This window comes from Nymphalis io, chromosome 2, assembly GCF_905147045.1.
Source record: "Nymphalis io chromosome 2, ilAglIoxx1.1, whole genome shotgun sequence".
Lineage (NCBI taxonomy): Eukaryota > Metazoa > Arthropoda > Insecta > Lepidoptera > Nymphalidae > Nymphalis > Nymphalis io.
Window position 1 is genome coordinate 7,222,151 of NC_065889.1, and position 16,411 is coordinate 7,238,561.

Consider the following 16,411-nt stretch of genomic DNA (forward strand, 5'->3'; position numbering starts at 1 on the left):
TTCTAAAATAATTTAAAAAAAACTCAGTACAGCCTAAAATAATGAAGCGATAACGAAGTTTAATTCACAACAGAACCCTAAAATGTAGCTACATATATGAATGAATAGCAACCCATTTGTGTTGGGCGCGGCAACCCTCTTCTAAAGTGATTGTTTTTGGAGCGGAATCCACCGCGCTGCACCACTACAACCTGGCTGTGGAGTGGGCCTCGGTATTTATTTTTAGAAGCGCGAGCTTCCTAATGTTTCTTTACCGCAAACGCAAAAACTTGCAAATCTTGCCAAGAATGAACTTAAGACGTGCGCGAGAAACTTATCTTTATCGGGCAACAAATGGACGATTTGTGTGTTATTTTGCTGTTGTGTAACAAAGCGGAATTAGTTTTGTTTAGCGTCGCATTCAGTTCTATTATATATTCACAGAGCAAGTTTAGTAAGATTGTTTTCTATCATTACAAATATAATGAAAATATAAATAAACATTACTATTATAATCGATTGACATAATTTACCTATATGTTACAATCTTAAAAAAGAAAGCCGAGATGACCCAGTGGTAAGAACGCGTGAATTTTAACCGATGATCGTGGGTTCAAACCCGGGCAAGCACCACTGAATTTTCATGTGCTTAATTTGTGATTATAATTCATCTCGTGCTTTACGGTGAAGGAAAACATCGTGAGGAAACCTGCATGTGTCTAATTTCACTGAAATTCTGCCACATGTGAATTCTACCAACCCGCATTGGAGCAGCGTGGTGGAATAAGCTCCAAACCTTCTCCTCAAAAAGAGGAGAGGAAGCCTTTAGCCCAGCAGTGGGACATTCACAGGCTGTTACGGTTACGGTTACAATCTTTACCGGTCATTACTAATTTCTATTAATGACATACATTAGGTTTGGTCATTTTTATTTAGCGTGTCGTCTGAGAAATGGGGATTATATGACCCTTACTGAGATACATATATAGTCAGATAGAGAAAGTAGTAGGTAAACCTAAAGTAGTGGTAAGTAATCGAAAGCACGTTTAAATAACTTTGTCGGTCAAAGTTTTTTTTAATCGGATTAGAGTTCGGAGGAGAGTTTTGAATGTTACCATATAATAATTTGTAAGAAATAAGTATCTTTTAATCCATTTATCGCAATCATATTATATTTTTAACAAAATAAAACTATATATATATATATTTAGTTTTAGTTTAGTTAGTTTAGTATATATCGATTATATTAAATTGAAGTACAAACCTGTTTATAACTCATATTTATAAATTTATTTACTGACCATCGTCATACATCTTTTAATACATAGAACGAATACTAATTAAAAGATATAAATAATCACACAACTATGTACATTGAGCAACTCACACTAACGAACTTGTTATGTAACGACAAAGCTATATTTTGCAAAATTAAGAACGAATGAAACTGAATCTAACACACGTGTTTATTCGAATAACCTTCATCAATTTTTCCATACTCTATTGACTGTAACTTGTCCGTGAATGATACATTTTTTTTTTAATCATAAGCGTTAAAAAAAAAATTATCGATAGTAATTCCTCTTTGCGGTCATGATAGCTTCAACATTTTTTTTAATATCGTTAAATTCTATTTATTTTAATATACACACACGATCAATATACACTAGACTTGACTTAAAACTCTACTTTACTTTATCGACTGTCGTAATAAACTCCATCCTTTAAAATATAAAACACTATATTATTACTTAGAATAATGAATCTTACAAGAGTAGCTCTTAAAAGTATTTTTATTTACTGTTATTGGCTAACCCATTTGTAGTATATCATAAATGCATATTCGAAAAAAAACTGAAGGTATTATTTTATTGTTAAATACAAAATGACTGATGCTCGATAATTAAAAAATTAATCATTTCGAAATCGATATTATATTTTAATTTATTTATTATAATAAAAGTTATCAAAGCACGTGCCCTAATCGTATACCAACTTACCTAATGAGATGAATCATTAAATCATTCTTATAATAAATGACACCTCATTCACTAATGTTACCACAGATTAGATTAACAAAACAATTTAGGTCAAAATTGTTCACCTGCCGAACCATTATTGAGAGAGAGAGCATTTGGGGTTTTAAGCATATATAGTTATATAGATGTTCTGAATAAATAAAGACAAACAAATTACTTCGTACATAAATTATTATATTACTATCACAAGTTATATATTCAGTAAAACTCAAAAAATTCGCCGATCTAATGGCTAAATGCTGCAGATCCCGAGGTTAAAAACTGGGGCTTTACCACGGTTCTATCGAAAAATTCTCAATATCAGCTCGAAGTAGAAATTGGCCGTGGTTACCGTGCCGTACCGTGCCTCTGAAAGCACGTAAAGAAGTCCTGCGCCAGAACTCATAACTCGAACTGACGGAATAGAGAGTGCACATGTGTTTGCGTGTTTGTATTTTTTTTTGTACACACTTTTGCAATAAAATTTGACCTGCGCAGTTGGATAATGTTTCTTGATGATGCTTAATATCAGGCCATGTTATGATAATAATATGTAGGTTTATTGAAGTACAGGAAAGGACAATTTTATTAAAGTACTTATTAACTTTCTTAAAATATAAACCTACTTTAATAAAAAACCTGCGGTTATTTGGAATGCTGTTATAGCATATAGTATACATACATACACCTGTAGGTGCAATACGGACGATAATAAGCGCCGCGAAAATTGTTTATTGAAAACAGCCACGTGTTTTGAATTAAAATTGTTCATTGATTGATATTATGTATTACATAATGTATAAATAATACATTTCCACTAAGTTTAAATGTTATATCCTGTAATGTCTCACTTCTGGGCTAAGGCCTCTGCGTTTTATGAGATTGTGCAGACCTCATTACCACTGCTCAAATACGGATTGGTGGATGAACATGTGGCAGATTTTCATCAGATACGAGCAGATCTTCTCAGTATGTTCTTTTTAACAGCCGAGTACAAAATGAGCTATAAACACAAATTAAGCACGAACAAAGTCAGTGGTGCTTGCCTGGAATTGAACCTGTTGGCAATCGAATAAAAATTAACTGTAAATCAACTTTTAGGAATCCATACGTTTTCTAAAATAATTAAATAGGTTTTGATATCCAAAAATAAAAAAATGGATTCACATGATACGTCATGAATCATGTTAGAACATGATTTTTGATACACCGCCCGAACAGACACGTCGACTGGCATCGTCCGGTGGATTGTCAATAAAGCTCATTGTACACGCATTGTCACCATTCAGTATGATGACCCCACTGCATGTAACAATAACATCTCAATACAACAATCGAAGGCGACCGGAACATGTAGTAACTACTTAACAACCGTTACTTACATATATTTCCATCTTTCAAACTCGTAGCATACGAGTACAATAATTACACATTTTTAATACATGATTCCGTATATTTCTTATAAGTAAATTTGGTTTTTTTTATATTTTATAAGACGCAGAACGTAACTAACTAGCTACCGTTTACATTAAATTCACATAATACTTCACTAACACGACAATAACAGACTCAAACGATTTTTTTTTTTTATTACACAAAGTTGTTAACCGTAAATTCAGGTTAGAGACGGTTTTGTAATGCACACAAAATATATCGGATGAAAGCGAGGATACGAATGACTACGTTTAGTATGTATAATAACCTTATAGCATACATACCTAATAACATTTTTTATGTTTTATACCTAGGTATATAATGTAATGTTATATGAAATATAACTAAGATGGTGTATATGACGATAATCGTCAGCAAAATTATAGCGCTGCTCGAGAACGGTCTCAGAAGTTAAGTATGTGTCAATCAATAGTCCAGAGGTTTTGGCAGCTATGCTAAAGGCAAGGGATCAGTTCCTTAACTAGGTCATTTTTTATAAAATAATCATACACCGAACATAAACTTCTCAAGTGTTGAGACATCACAAATATCTTGTATAGACCTCAAGAATATCCTTGAAAATTGTGTGCAAATTATACTAGGAACCGGTGTATGACGGCTTCTCAAATGCAAAGTACGCAGAACTGTCCGACACGTATCCCCAGATTTGTCAGCGAGCATCGATTTGCAAAACAGTAGTGTCGCTTAAAATTAAGCAACATGGACTCAAGAGGATTAAAAGTATTGTTCTGAAGTGAAACCAGGATATCCTTGTGATTTAATGATCAGGGACACACATTGCACACTTATGTTTTTAAAAACAATCGTCTATTATGGTGAAGGCTCCGTTCTATTCTGAGTAATGATTAATTCGTTGGCCGTACTATGCTTAGTCCAGCTGTCTTCATCGAAAATGTCACATTGACTGCTGACCTATACATAACGGAGTTTCTAATTTTTTTCGCACAACCCGCAGTGACTGATCTTGGTAGAAATTAGTATTATTGCTATTGCTAATATACCTAATAAAAATCCAATTCTGGAAAGTAATGTCAATAAAAAAAATTACTTTTTTACAAACTGATTCATACAAATATTGATATGTTGGCTTATTTCAGCCACGGCGGCCATATTTAACGATAACTAGCCAACTGCGTAGAAGACATTGTTGTATAATATGCGTACTAGAATAGACGAACACTCATAATCCAAAAGAATAACAATTCGGTTAGACCGAAGAGAATTCAGGCGCAGGACGCATTCATAAGCTAAGGATTTCATAAGAGAAACCCAATAACTCATTAGTCCGATTTTGGTTGTGAAATCAGTTACAATTTATATTTCATATTTTAGCCATGTCACCTGTATACTTTTCATATAAATCAACATATAATCATTTGTAAATGTTGTCTGTCAACTCGCAGTTTGTTCGATCCAGCCGTGGGACGGGGCCGTGTTACATACCATTATTCTACTCTTTATACAAAAACAAAAGAAACATGTTTGAGGCATAATAATAGCTTTTAATTACAATTAACTATTGTGTACATATTTATTTTGTGAAAAGTACATATTGTTTATTTAATAAAACTATACTATATATCAACATTTAAAATATTTCTTCATGTTACACGTACAACTGCTACCTAGTATTTTAGGCTCCGAAACGGGGTATAAGGCTTTTCAGGGTACTTCGCCTTTGTAGGCAACATCCATATAAAACAAAAAAATGCAGCCCTCACTTCGTCAGTAAAAAAATATATTTTTTACTTATTATTATAACAATATATAGCAATAACGTATATAGTATAGGCAGGCGCCACGCGCATACACGGGAGGAGAGAGCGGTGGCGGAGAGGGGCATGATAGCATAAGAGTGCGTCATGCCGTTTGTCGTCACGGCATACGAGTCGGTCTTACCACCAAACCGCGCCAATAGCTGTATCACATCAAAACACCGATTTTCTTTCTCCAGTTATTCTGTTCAGTATTTTCTTTTTAGGACCCGTGGCCGATTATATTTTGATTGACAATATCTATAAGTAAGCGTAATGATTCAATTAAATATTAATTTAATAAAATAATATATCATTACTTATATGCATTGAAATTAATTGCACATAATTTACAATATATTTTTTAAATGGTATTAATTTCTGTGATTAACTTAAATTAAAATAAATATACCTGCATTCTTACCCACCATTCAAATCATGATCGTATGGGAAGGTGGCAAGAATTTATGTACCCCTTGAATCGTAATTCCGATTAATTATTATTTAAGTAACTTGTTTCCTATTTTAACCATTTGCCATTGCCAAGCCATCTTCGTATTATATAAAACTGTGACAAGGTAGACAAGCAGGTTGGTTATCTGATGGTCAATAGCCATATCAGCCATATGTTTATTGGCTAGATAATTATTTTTATAAAATTAATTATAGCTACATAGAAATTCTAAAAAATATTATTTTTAGTTTTAACACGCTTGATACTGAAATAACTCATTTTTCACCTTATGAACGTCTCACAATCCGAGGAGGAAAAATGTGCAATATTTAAAAGCTCCAGAGCGGAGTTAATACTGTTAATGAGGCTGTGAAAAACAAGAGTCACTGGCGAGTAAGACGACGTTCAAGTGCTGTCGGTTCATATAAACGTGAACATCTCGCGCCCGCCACTCAGTGGAAGGAGGTTAGCGTTCGGTCCGTGTCGTACTCTGCAAGGCGCTTTGCGCACGCGCACCCGGCCCTAGCGCAAGTACCGCGATTTAGTTTATTTGACAAGAAATATGATCGTTTTGCTATTTTAATTTTTCGTCAAAAAGACGTTAACGTGGACTTGCGTCACTCAGTTTTTTTATTTTGTTTTTGTTTATTTTTTTATTTTTCAATCAAAATGGTTAGTGGAAATAAAAGTCCTGATGATCCTATGAAAATACCACCGAAGAATCGTGAAAAAAAAACAAATAATTACAAACGAGCTAATATATTCTCGAAGACATGGTTCGTTTGGATGATGCCTACATTTTGGCGCGGCTACAAGCGGGACCTCTACGACTCTGATCTTACGAAACCCAAAGACAGCCATCTCTCCGACAAGCTCGGGGATCGGTTGGAGACGTAAGTATTTTATTTATTATAATCTTATTACAGTTAATACCTTTCGAACTTGAAATCCTAAATATAAAGCAAACATTATTTTATTTGTTAGTTAATGTACATGTAAATATTAACGAATTCAATTTACAGCTGTTGACCTCATATTTACAAGGTAATATAAATAACGCCATGTATCTTGAAATATTTAAATTGGAAAAATATTTCCTGTTTAATTCTTGATATTGAAGTAGTGGTTATAATATATAAAAGTTTTTTTTTTTTCAAATACATTTCCAAAATATTCAATATAAAACTTGAATTTAAGTATAAATAATAAAATTCTACGTTTCCTATATTTTTTTCGTAGTTAAAACAGGCGAGTAATCTCTGTAAAATTGTTTATTTCACAAGTGATAGAATATACGCAACTTTATGCATAATATGTCATATATTTTTTATTTTTAATTAATAAATACATTACTAAGACTTTAATTTTAAAGACTAGCATGCGATTATCAGAGCACTTGGTGGTTCCTTGAAAAATTTGACTTATTATTTATTAAAATATATGTTGCAGCAGAAGTAATCATATAATCCATAATTAAATAAGAAATACATTTATATTATATTTTGAACTATTTTTTTATAACGTAACGTTAAAATCTAAAGCACTTCATCACCATAGTTCCTGACAGATATATCTTTAGAATACAGCAACGAACAAAACACTTTATTTAGAAGGCTATGTCACAATATATTTTTCTAGCAAACGAAGCAATAAAAAATGTCGAATTAGTGTACTCACGATCTGAACCTTTAAACTATCACTTTCGTGTTATAGCTTCATTTTCGCACCTCAACGATCTTAAATTATACACTCAATAATGAATCACATGCATTTATTTTATTTAATAATTCTTCTTCTTCTTCTTCTTTATTTTATTTAATAATTACAGCGAACAATTGATTTTAGTAAATTACATATAAAAGAATTTTTATTTCCAAAAATAAAATGCTACATGAATTAATGTATTACATATTTTTAAATCAGATTTTCATATCCATCTCTATGAAATTTCGACAGGGCTTTATCATTAAAATAAATTCTAATGGACATTTTAAATTCAAGTTACAAAAAGTAGAACAGCTAAGTTAATCCCACGAGCTTTCCAATCGTTCCCTAATTAGCATGACAGTTAATGGCATAAATATGGTAACGAGAAAAACATTGGAATATCTGATGGCTCTCGCATACATTACATTTTTTAAAGATATATTTTATTAAACTTGAATAATAATAAACCTACAAATAACACACGTGAAATGAATATACAATAATATTATTGTTTCATAAAACTTCATTTACAAAAACTTGAGATTGTTTATAAAATTACCTTCCAGTGGATATAAATCAGCGGGTAACAAAAGTAGCAAATTATAAATGAGTATAATTTGAACAAATGTTTTATAGTATAGATAATGTTAAAATGGCTTCCATGTCGCAAAATAAATCCGAGCATTCTATAAAAAATTGCGGTTTTATTATTATATGATAATAATCAAGCAATACTAAACTCTGCAACAAGCAGAACTTCAAGGTAACACTTTAATCGCTAAAGCTGTAATATAATTCATGTATCAATAAAAAGTTATCTTAAATCGTAACTTTTGTCTTGGTTTATTTATATCCATATTGGCATAACATTAGACGTAATAATGTCCCAAATTATCTAAATCATCATTTTTCTTTACAATTTCAAATATTTACATTCGCATGTTTTATAGTTTGCCTGTCCTACTTTTGTAGCATTTTTTATACATAGTGTGCAATTAAGACAAACTAAATAAATAAATATTCTAGAATCATCCGTATATAACATTGCATTAGAATTTTGCAAAGTTGTAAGTGCATGACTTATAAAATCATTGAATAGTAAGCCTGAGGTAGAACGCTGAGGAACCCCTGGTTTTATATAATAATCTATTTTTTTTTATTTACATTAAAGCCTTATAATATATATATTGAAAGATATCTCGTTTTTGAAAATTCAGCAGGTAATTTATATGAAAGATGATCATATTAAAAAAATACTACGATAATATTACCGAGTAAAAATATGTTTACATTATATATATATTAAGAACCTTATTATTTTCCTATTACTATAAATGGCGTTTCAATTATCATTATACTATAAGTATGTTATTTTGTATCACTAACATATTTTGACGATATATTATTAGGAAAGTACACTATATTGTAAGTCACATTTTAACGAGATGCATTTAAATAGTCATTAATTAATTACAATCATTAATTAATTAATTAATTACACATTCCTTAACATTTTTATGTTTTTATAATACATATTTAAAATTATATATATAAATGTTGTATAAATGTATAATGTATATGTATGAATGATTATTCGATTGATAAATCAACTCTTAAAATAAATAAATCGAGTATTTTATTATTATTTGTGTGTAGTATGTCTTATTTTCCATATCGCTAGTCCTGTTTATCACAATTAAACGATTTCCCTAGGAGGAAAATAATTCTAATCGAATGACGACTGATTCAATCACTGGTTGTTACTAATTACCCAATAAAGGTATGTGATGGTCACACGACAATCACTCATCTCACCTATATAGGCTTATTGTTATTATATCTTGTAAAAATTATCCGTTCCGTCAGATTTAAATAGAACCATTATATTTCAAGGATCACCGTTTGTCCGACCAAGGGTATTTGATTTTTCCTTTTCTGGCGTGTATCTACGCTATTTGAGCGCAATATTCTGCCAATGTCACGAAGGATATTTTCATTAAGGTTGTAAGCGACTCAACCGAAAATCAATCCATCGACAAAAGGAGTTTTAAACAGTAGTGCTATTTTGTAAGAGCATACACGAAACTCAACGCAAAAATCGGTCGTGTAATGTCAGAATGTGACAAGCGACATTGACCATAATAATTATGTCATTTAAAGAATCCATGCATCAAAATAGTGTATCGGGTGAGTTATGAACGAAATCTTACAGAATAGCACTGCAAAACAGGCAATCAGCCGGTAAAGTTTGTAAAATCCTTTTTCGTGCAGTTTAACAGTGCCGTGTGTACGCCTGCAAATTATATGGTAAAGAAAGGCTAAAATAGGACAGTACTTATACTCTAAAGAGAGTTATATAAAATCATAGAAATTTTTAAGTAAATACATTTATTTATAGATAAAATATTATATAATGAAAATAATTTTAATTCAGTTATGTTTCCTAGCAACTTAAATTTTCCTAAAACCTTTCATATTTAATATTTAGTACTGTTATTACTTAATTGAAAAGTGTATTAAAATCTTCCTTTTTCTTATTCCACTATAAAAATAATTAATTCGTAACAATTTATGAGGCTCCTATAAATAAACGATCAAAAGAAGCGTATTCCTTGTAGGAATGAATAAAAAACTAGATCCAATTCCCTTGTCTCTGGTTTATTTATAACTGGCTAAGATTGCATTACCAGGATCTGGGTGCGTTAACCTTTAAGCTTCGCATTTTATAACACATTGAAATTATAAATGAGGAAAATGGATACTTAGACAAGCATTTTATCTATCTCGGATTAAGAAATCCCAAATGTTTTTTTAACCTAAAAAGACAATAGAATTTTGAATACAATAAAAAGCAAATATAATCAGACATAGAATTAAAGAAACAAAGACCTAAATAAACAGTTTAAAAAACAATTCATTTATTTTTTAAAACAGGTTTTTTCTGACAATTAAAAGTAACAAGTAACTTCGTTTATATACATGGCATACCCATTTTAAGATATTTTTTTTATAATTATTAAATTATATTTTACTCGATAGTATTTGTCTTTGGTGTGTATCCCACAAAAATTTGTATTAAAAAAACATTTATTTTACAAATATATTGCCAGTTATCGTTAAAAATATTCGTTTTAATATGAAGACCAAATAAGATATCTAATAGACAGTACAGTTATTATTATATCAAACACTTACCTAGAGAATACAATTTTGTAAATCTAAAATATTATATTAGCTAAATTAATGCATACAATAGGCTAATCATGCAGGCATCATGTAGGCTAACCTGTCTATTTATACAAATTTGTTTTAAAAAAAAACGTATAATAATAGAAATTCCTATGTAGTTGAACAATGTAGAAAAATATAATATTGAAGGTCATTTATGGTTATAAAAACGAATAGTACCTAGTATTCTACCTATGAAACGTACCTACGTGTGTTTGTCACTTTGTACTACGCAAAAATAACAGCCGATCACGAATTGAAATTTTAAACATATGCGTCTTTGTTTTAAAGTTTTACACTATTGAAATAATTGTAACCTTCTAAATTGTTCGAGTCTTACAAAAGTATACATGTTGCTACATTTTTTTAGTAGCCATACACAACATATTTTATTTTCAAGTGCAAAATGACAATAGCATGTAATTTTTTGGGTTTTTAGCATAAAATAATTTACATTATCGTGAAATATCGTTGAGTCATTGATAGAATAAAATAATGCGTCAAACGACGCAAAATACACAAACTAACTTTAGAAAATATGTTATACAAATTGTTTATATAGTCTAATGGTTATGACAACCCGCTGCAATGTTGTGATTGTAGACATATAAATCTTATGGCATTTGAAATATGTTTTTCTTAGAACTATAGTATTATATAAAAATAAGTTAGCTTACGCAGATGTGAGTGCTATCCATTATAATACAATCACAAATAAAATAAATAGATATAACACCAAACAAATAATAAAAACCATAATTAAATGTATACAGATTAAAAATAATAACTGAGTGTCATCACGGCCGCGTTTTATTTTTAATAGTTTTAATAGTTTAATTTAATACTTTATTCAAGGCAAGAAAGAATATTGACCTTTTAACTTTAAACATATTAAAGAAGGTGTTCGTTGAAAAAAAATGCAAAGTATTAAAGAATAAAAAAAATTCTCTCTCAGGTATGTATATAATATTTACAACTTTTATAAAACCACTGTGAGCCAATTTAAATAAAATCTTAAGGTAATTTTACACCTATTCGATTAGCCTCGATCGAACATGGCCATTTGGCTATAGCCTTTGCGAATTTGGTGTAGCAAGACGCAATTTATCGATACACATTATGCATTACATCAAACAATCCAATCGATTTGCCTCAACAACGACATCACCAAGACGATCGAGGCCGATCGCTGTGCTGATCGAAGGTGCTTCTCACCTTTATATCACGGGTTACTACGCGTTTAACTATATAAGAATTTATTTATGTACAGCATCAGTGTTTATAGACGACGGAGACCCTAACTATCAAGTGGCACATTCTTTCGTCAGCTATAACACAATAAATTGAAAATAAGACTCGCATGAAAAGGAATTCGTTCTACAGCCAAATCAGCTCGAAGACTTTTTGCGTTTATAGACTTCTATATATATACCATAGTCACCAAACAAATAAATAAACAAATACATTTTATGTTTTTATTTTTATAGGGTAGTTATGAACAATACTCTCTCAGAAATAGTACATTGGTTTAGTGTTACTAATTTACCAAAACATAAAACAGTAAAAAGACAAAATGTATTAAACTTCCTATTCCCAACGTGAAATTTTTAAAAACGAATGTACTTTTAAATAGGTAAGCTTTAGATGCTGTAGAAGCAACAGAATTTCTTGGTATCACCATAGATTCTAAGCTTCAATGGGGTCCTAATATAAATAAATTGGCAAATAGACTCGGCAGCTCTGCAGCTTTCGCGGTAGTTATTTCCACAATATAATGTCTTATGGCATTCTACTCTGGGATAATGCAGCCTATATTGATACGATTTTTGAACTGCAGAAGAGGGTTATTTGTGCAATTTATAACCTGAGCCCAGAAGAATCACTAAGATGTAAATTTAAAGAAATTAAAATAATGTCCCTTTCAATGTCATTATCATCCTTGAGACTGGTGGTTAGTATATGTCCAAGGTATTTAAATTGGAAAACTAGAGTCAAGCTCATATTATTAATTTTTACCGAAGGTATATATTTTTGGACATTTATTACCACTTTCAAATATCATTATCATGCTTTTTTTACATCATATATAAGTCCATGTGTTTTGGCATAGCCTTCACAAGTTGCTAATAGTTTTCTTAGAACACAAACTCATGCGCTAAGCAAAACCATATCATCAGCGTAACTGATATTATTGACGTTAACTCCATCAATATGGCAACCAACATGCTGGTTATTGAGTATATCAATGAGCTCGTTAATATAAAGATTGAAGAGCGTAGGTGAGCTTAGCCCTCCTTGCCTTACCCCACATTCCAAGCAATATGATCGAGATAGCGCTCCATCCCATTTGACATTGTTAATTTGATTGTTATACCAATGTTTTAAAATTCTAGTAACCTCTGGTGGTATTTGTGTCTGTTTCAGCTTTGTCCAAAGGATATATAAATCATTTATATTTATGATAATTCGTTCTGATAATATATCTAAAGCCTCATCTCTACCCTGAAATTTCTTTTCTTCTTCAATAGCATGTAGGCAAAGATTTCTTCATTCTTCTACATTTATGGCATTAGGTTTTTACTCAGCTTATATCATTATCATCTATATCAATCGTGGTACCATCAAAACCACTCCGATTTGACATTACAACATTATTGTCTGATTTTAGTTTTTTATCATATTTAGTAAGACAAACGACGTTGTCTTCTACATGCTGTGTTTTAAAACCATACATTGACCATATATTCATGTGAAAATTCAGTATATTATTTTGAATTACGCTCTTTCCTTTCCAAGTAGTTCAATTAGACTTTTCCCTCACGTTTCCCTTCATAATACAATAAGAAGGGTTCTTTGTCAAGATTGATCGTACATTTCTGTCCAGCTATTGTAGTCAAGAAACTATTGGTTTTACTTACTAGTAGTAGAATTTTCTACAACGCATAATTTAAGTATTCCAAAAAAAAAAACGTTTCGTCAATTTCGAAGTATGTGACTTTATCGATTCGTTAATCGTAACTCAAAAAGGATCGGTTACTGATGACTATTACAATAACAATTCGTTAAATATAGGAACCAGATTTTAGTTAAGAGCTTTCTTTAAAAAATGTTTTGGATTTAATCTCATTTAGAAAAAGCTTTTGTTATTTTCACCACCATTTCAAGCAGTTATATTTTGTCGTCTATTTAAATATTATACATCATTTAGTCTGATAAATATTTGTAGATAAATTAATTTAAAACCTGCATTAATAATATGAATGAATGCCAAATGTTAATTTGTTAGATTATAATATGCTTAGCGATAAAATGTCATTGCGAGAAAATGCACTTACATGTATATGCACTTGATAATAAGATCTTGAACTTCTCGAATGTCTAGAAATGTAAATGTAATGTCCTGTATTTAAAACTTATAACGCAATACAACAAGTTTCCTGTTTTATTTAGCCGACTTTCCGGGTAATTGTGATTACATGCTATTTCATTGGGTAATATGGATGATGACAGCGGCACTTCGATATCATTTCTGTGCCACACAGGAACTGGAGAGTCATTAATCAATTCAAGATGGTACTTTGGACCCGTTTAGTGGAACGTATTACAAATATGTGTAAAAACAAGCTACATGCTATTTCTAAGGTGGCTTTACTTATATTTAGTACAATTTTTAAATGCTTTATTGTCGGTTGAAAAGTATTTTAATGCTGTGTCAGACTACCTGTTCTTTTTTCAATTAAAATGTAAATTCTTTATCAAATGATTCCTTTTTTATCTTTTCATGTATTTACGGATTAAATACACTATTTGAAGTCTAGATATTTGACTAAGCCAGTAAAACAATATAGTATTAACAGCGTTAGTTTGTACAAAAACCAAACAATCTGAAGTATCTTAGAATTTTAAAATATGTATTAAATATTCATTTTTTTTAAACATAAACAATAAAAAAATCGTTTAAGAACAGTTCATATATTTATTAGTAATAGTTCGAATTGTAGCACAAAAGAAGTTAGGTATCAATTGAAGTCACATGCCCATCCTAATTCCAAAGAACGAAGAGCTCGGCTATTGTGCGTCACGGTTAAGTAGCTGAGATCATGATGAAATTATCCTGTCAATGCCTGCGTGTCATAAACATCTTACCCATTTCCTGAAATATATCAGCAAAAAAATATATATATATTGCACGTCCAATTTTTTTTAATTTTATTTTGGCCAAATAAACCATTTCATATTCCGTCCTTAAAAACTAGTTAAAAAATTACAGAATAACGTAAAAAATGTAAATAATTTAGAAACTCAACAAAAGTTTAATACAAAGATGTACAAACAGACGTTAAGGTCAGCAAATGCAATCACACGCCGTGTCTGTTTCGGTAAGAACATGTTCAATGTATTTAAAATGTCGAGGGAGGTATACACGACACAAAGGTTTAGAGTCTATACGAATGGGAAGTACTAATCAAGGCGATGAGCGTCTTGTTAACAGACACATTATGTATACAATATACTACTCTACTTAGTCATACTGCACGTAGACTTATACGTATTGCAAACATTACTAAATACCAGGTGATGCGGGATATCTTAATTAAATGCAACCCATATGCACGACTTACGATTAAAATTATTATAATTGTAAATTAAACATAAATGTATTATGATCGTTCTAGTAATTTGACGTCATTAAAATCGTATCGAAGTATCCACATAAATAATTTATTAACTATTATTTATCAAGAATATACTTGTTAGCTTTTAGCTATGAATAATTTATCGGTTATCTAAATATATGATCAGTAATGAATCGTAAAAATGTTTTCTTTATAATAAAATAATTAAATATTTAATAAAACTATAATACATATTATGTATGTATTGAGGAATAAATATACCCCAGATCTCGTGTAGAGTAAAACACGCGTAGAGACACTATGATACATATATTAAATATAATCAAACCTTTCAATTAAAACAATACTAATTGCAGCTTTCTATATGACATTGTATTTTTTTAATATTATTGTGAAATAACTTTGATCTTCCAAACTTTGCTTGTTTTTTTAATTTTTGTTAGTATTATATATTATTATATTAAGGTCTTCAACAACACTACAATGTTTTTTTAATATAAAATAGGAAGACGGGCGAGCATATGGACCACCTGATGGTAAGTGGTCACCGTCACCTATAGACATTGGCATTGTAAGAAATGTTAACCATCGCTTACATCACCAATGCGCCACCAACCTTGGGAACTAAAATGTTATGTCCCTTGTACCTGTAATTACACCGTCTCACTCACCCTTCAAACCGGAACACAACAATACCAAGTACTGCTGTTTTGCGGTAGAATATCTGATGAGTGGGTGGTACCTACCCAGACGAGCTTGCACAAAGCTCTACTACCAGTCAAATGTGTTGTTATGGTAGACTTTAATGCTAAAGTGGGAGTACAAGATAGCGGTGAATCGAAAGTCGGACCTTCGGCTTGGGCTGCAGAAATCACAGGGAGCAAATGCTGGTAAACTTTCTCGAAGCGCAGGGGCTCTTTTTGATGAATTCTTTCTTTCAAAAGAAGCCCCAGAGAAGGTGGACCTGGTGAAGTCCTATAACGTGACAAGGAACGAGATAGACTTTATCATTTCGAATAAAAGGCATATTTAGAGATGTCTCAGTAATTAACAGGTTTACTACCAGAAGTGATCACCGCTTGGTTCGAGGCACTCTAGATATCGACTTCAAAGCCGAAAAATCGCGAATGATTCGCGAATCGCGAATGCTACTCTCCGACCTACCATGCTCCAAGCTGC

At 31.1% G+C, this 16,411-nt stretch overlaps 1 protein-coding gene across 2 annotated transcripts in view; it reads left to right on the forward strand.

Annotated features, from left to right (window-relative positions):
* Positions 1 to 6,103: 6,103 nt before the first annotated feature.
* The window catches only part of LOC126779791 (ATP-binding cassette sub-family C member 4-like), a 33,243-nt gene continuing 22,935 nt past the window's right edge, over positions 6,104 to 16,411 (forward strand). For both annotated transcript variants that reach the window (XM_050503928.1, XM_050503933.1), the window contains exon 1: positions 6,104 to 6,553. In XM_050503928.1, coding sequence (XP_050359885.1) covers positions 6,330 to 6,553 — 224 coding nt within the window. In that variant the 5' untranslated portion in view covers positions 6,104 to 6,329. The remainder of the gene's footprint in view (positions 6,554 to 16,411) is intronic.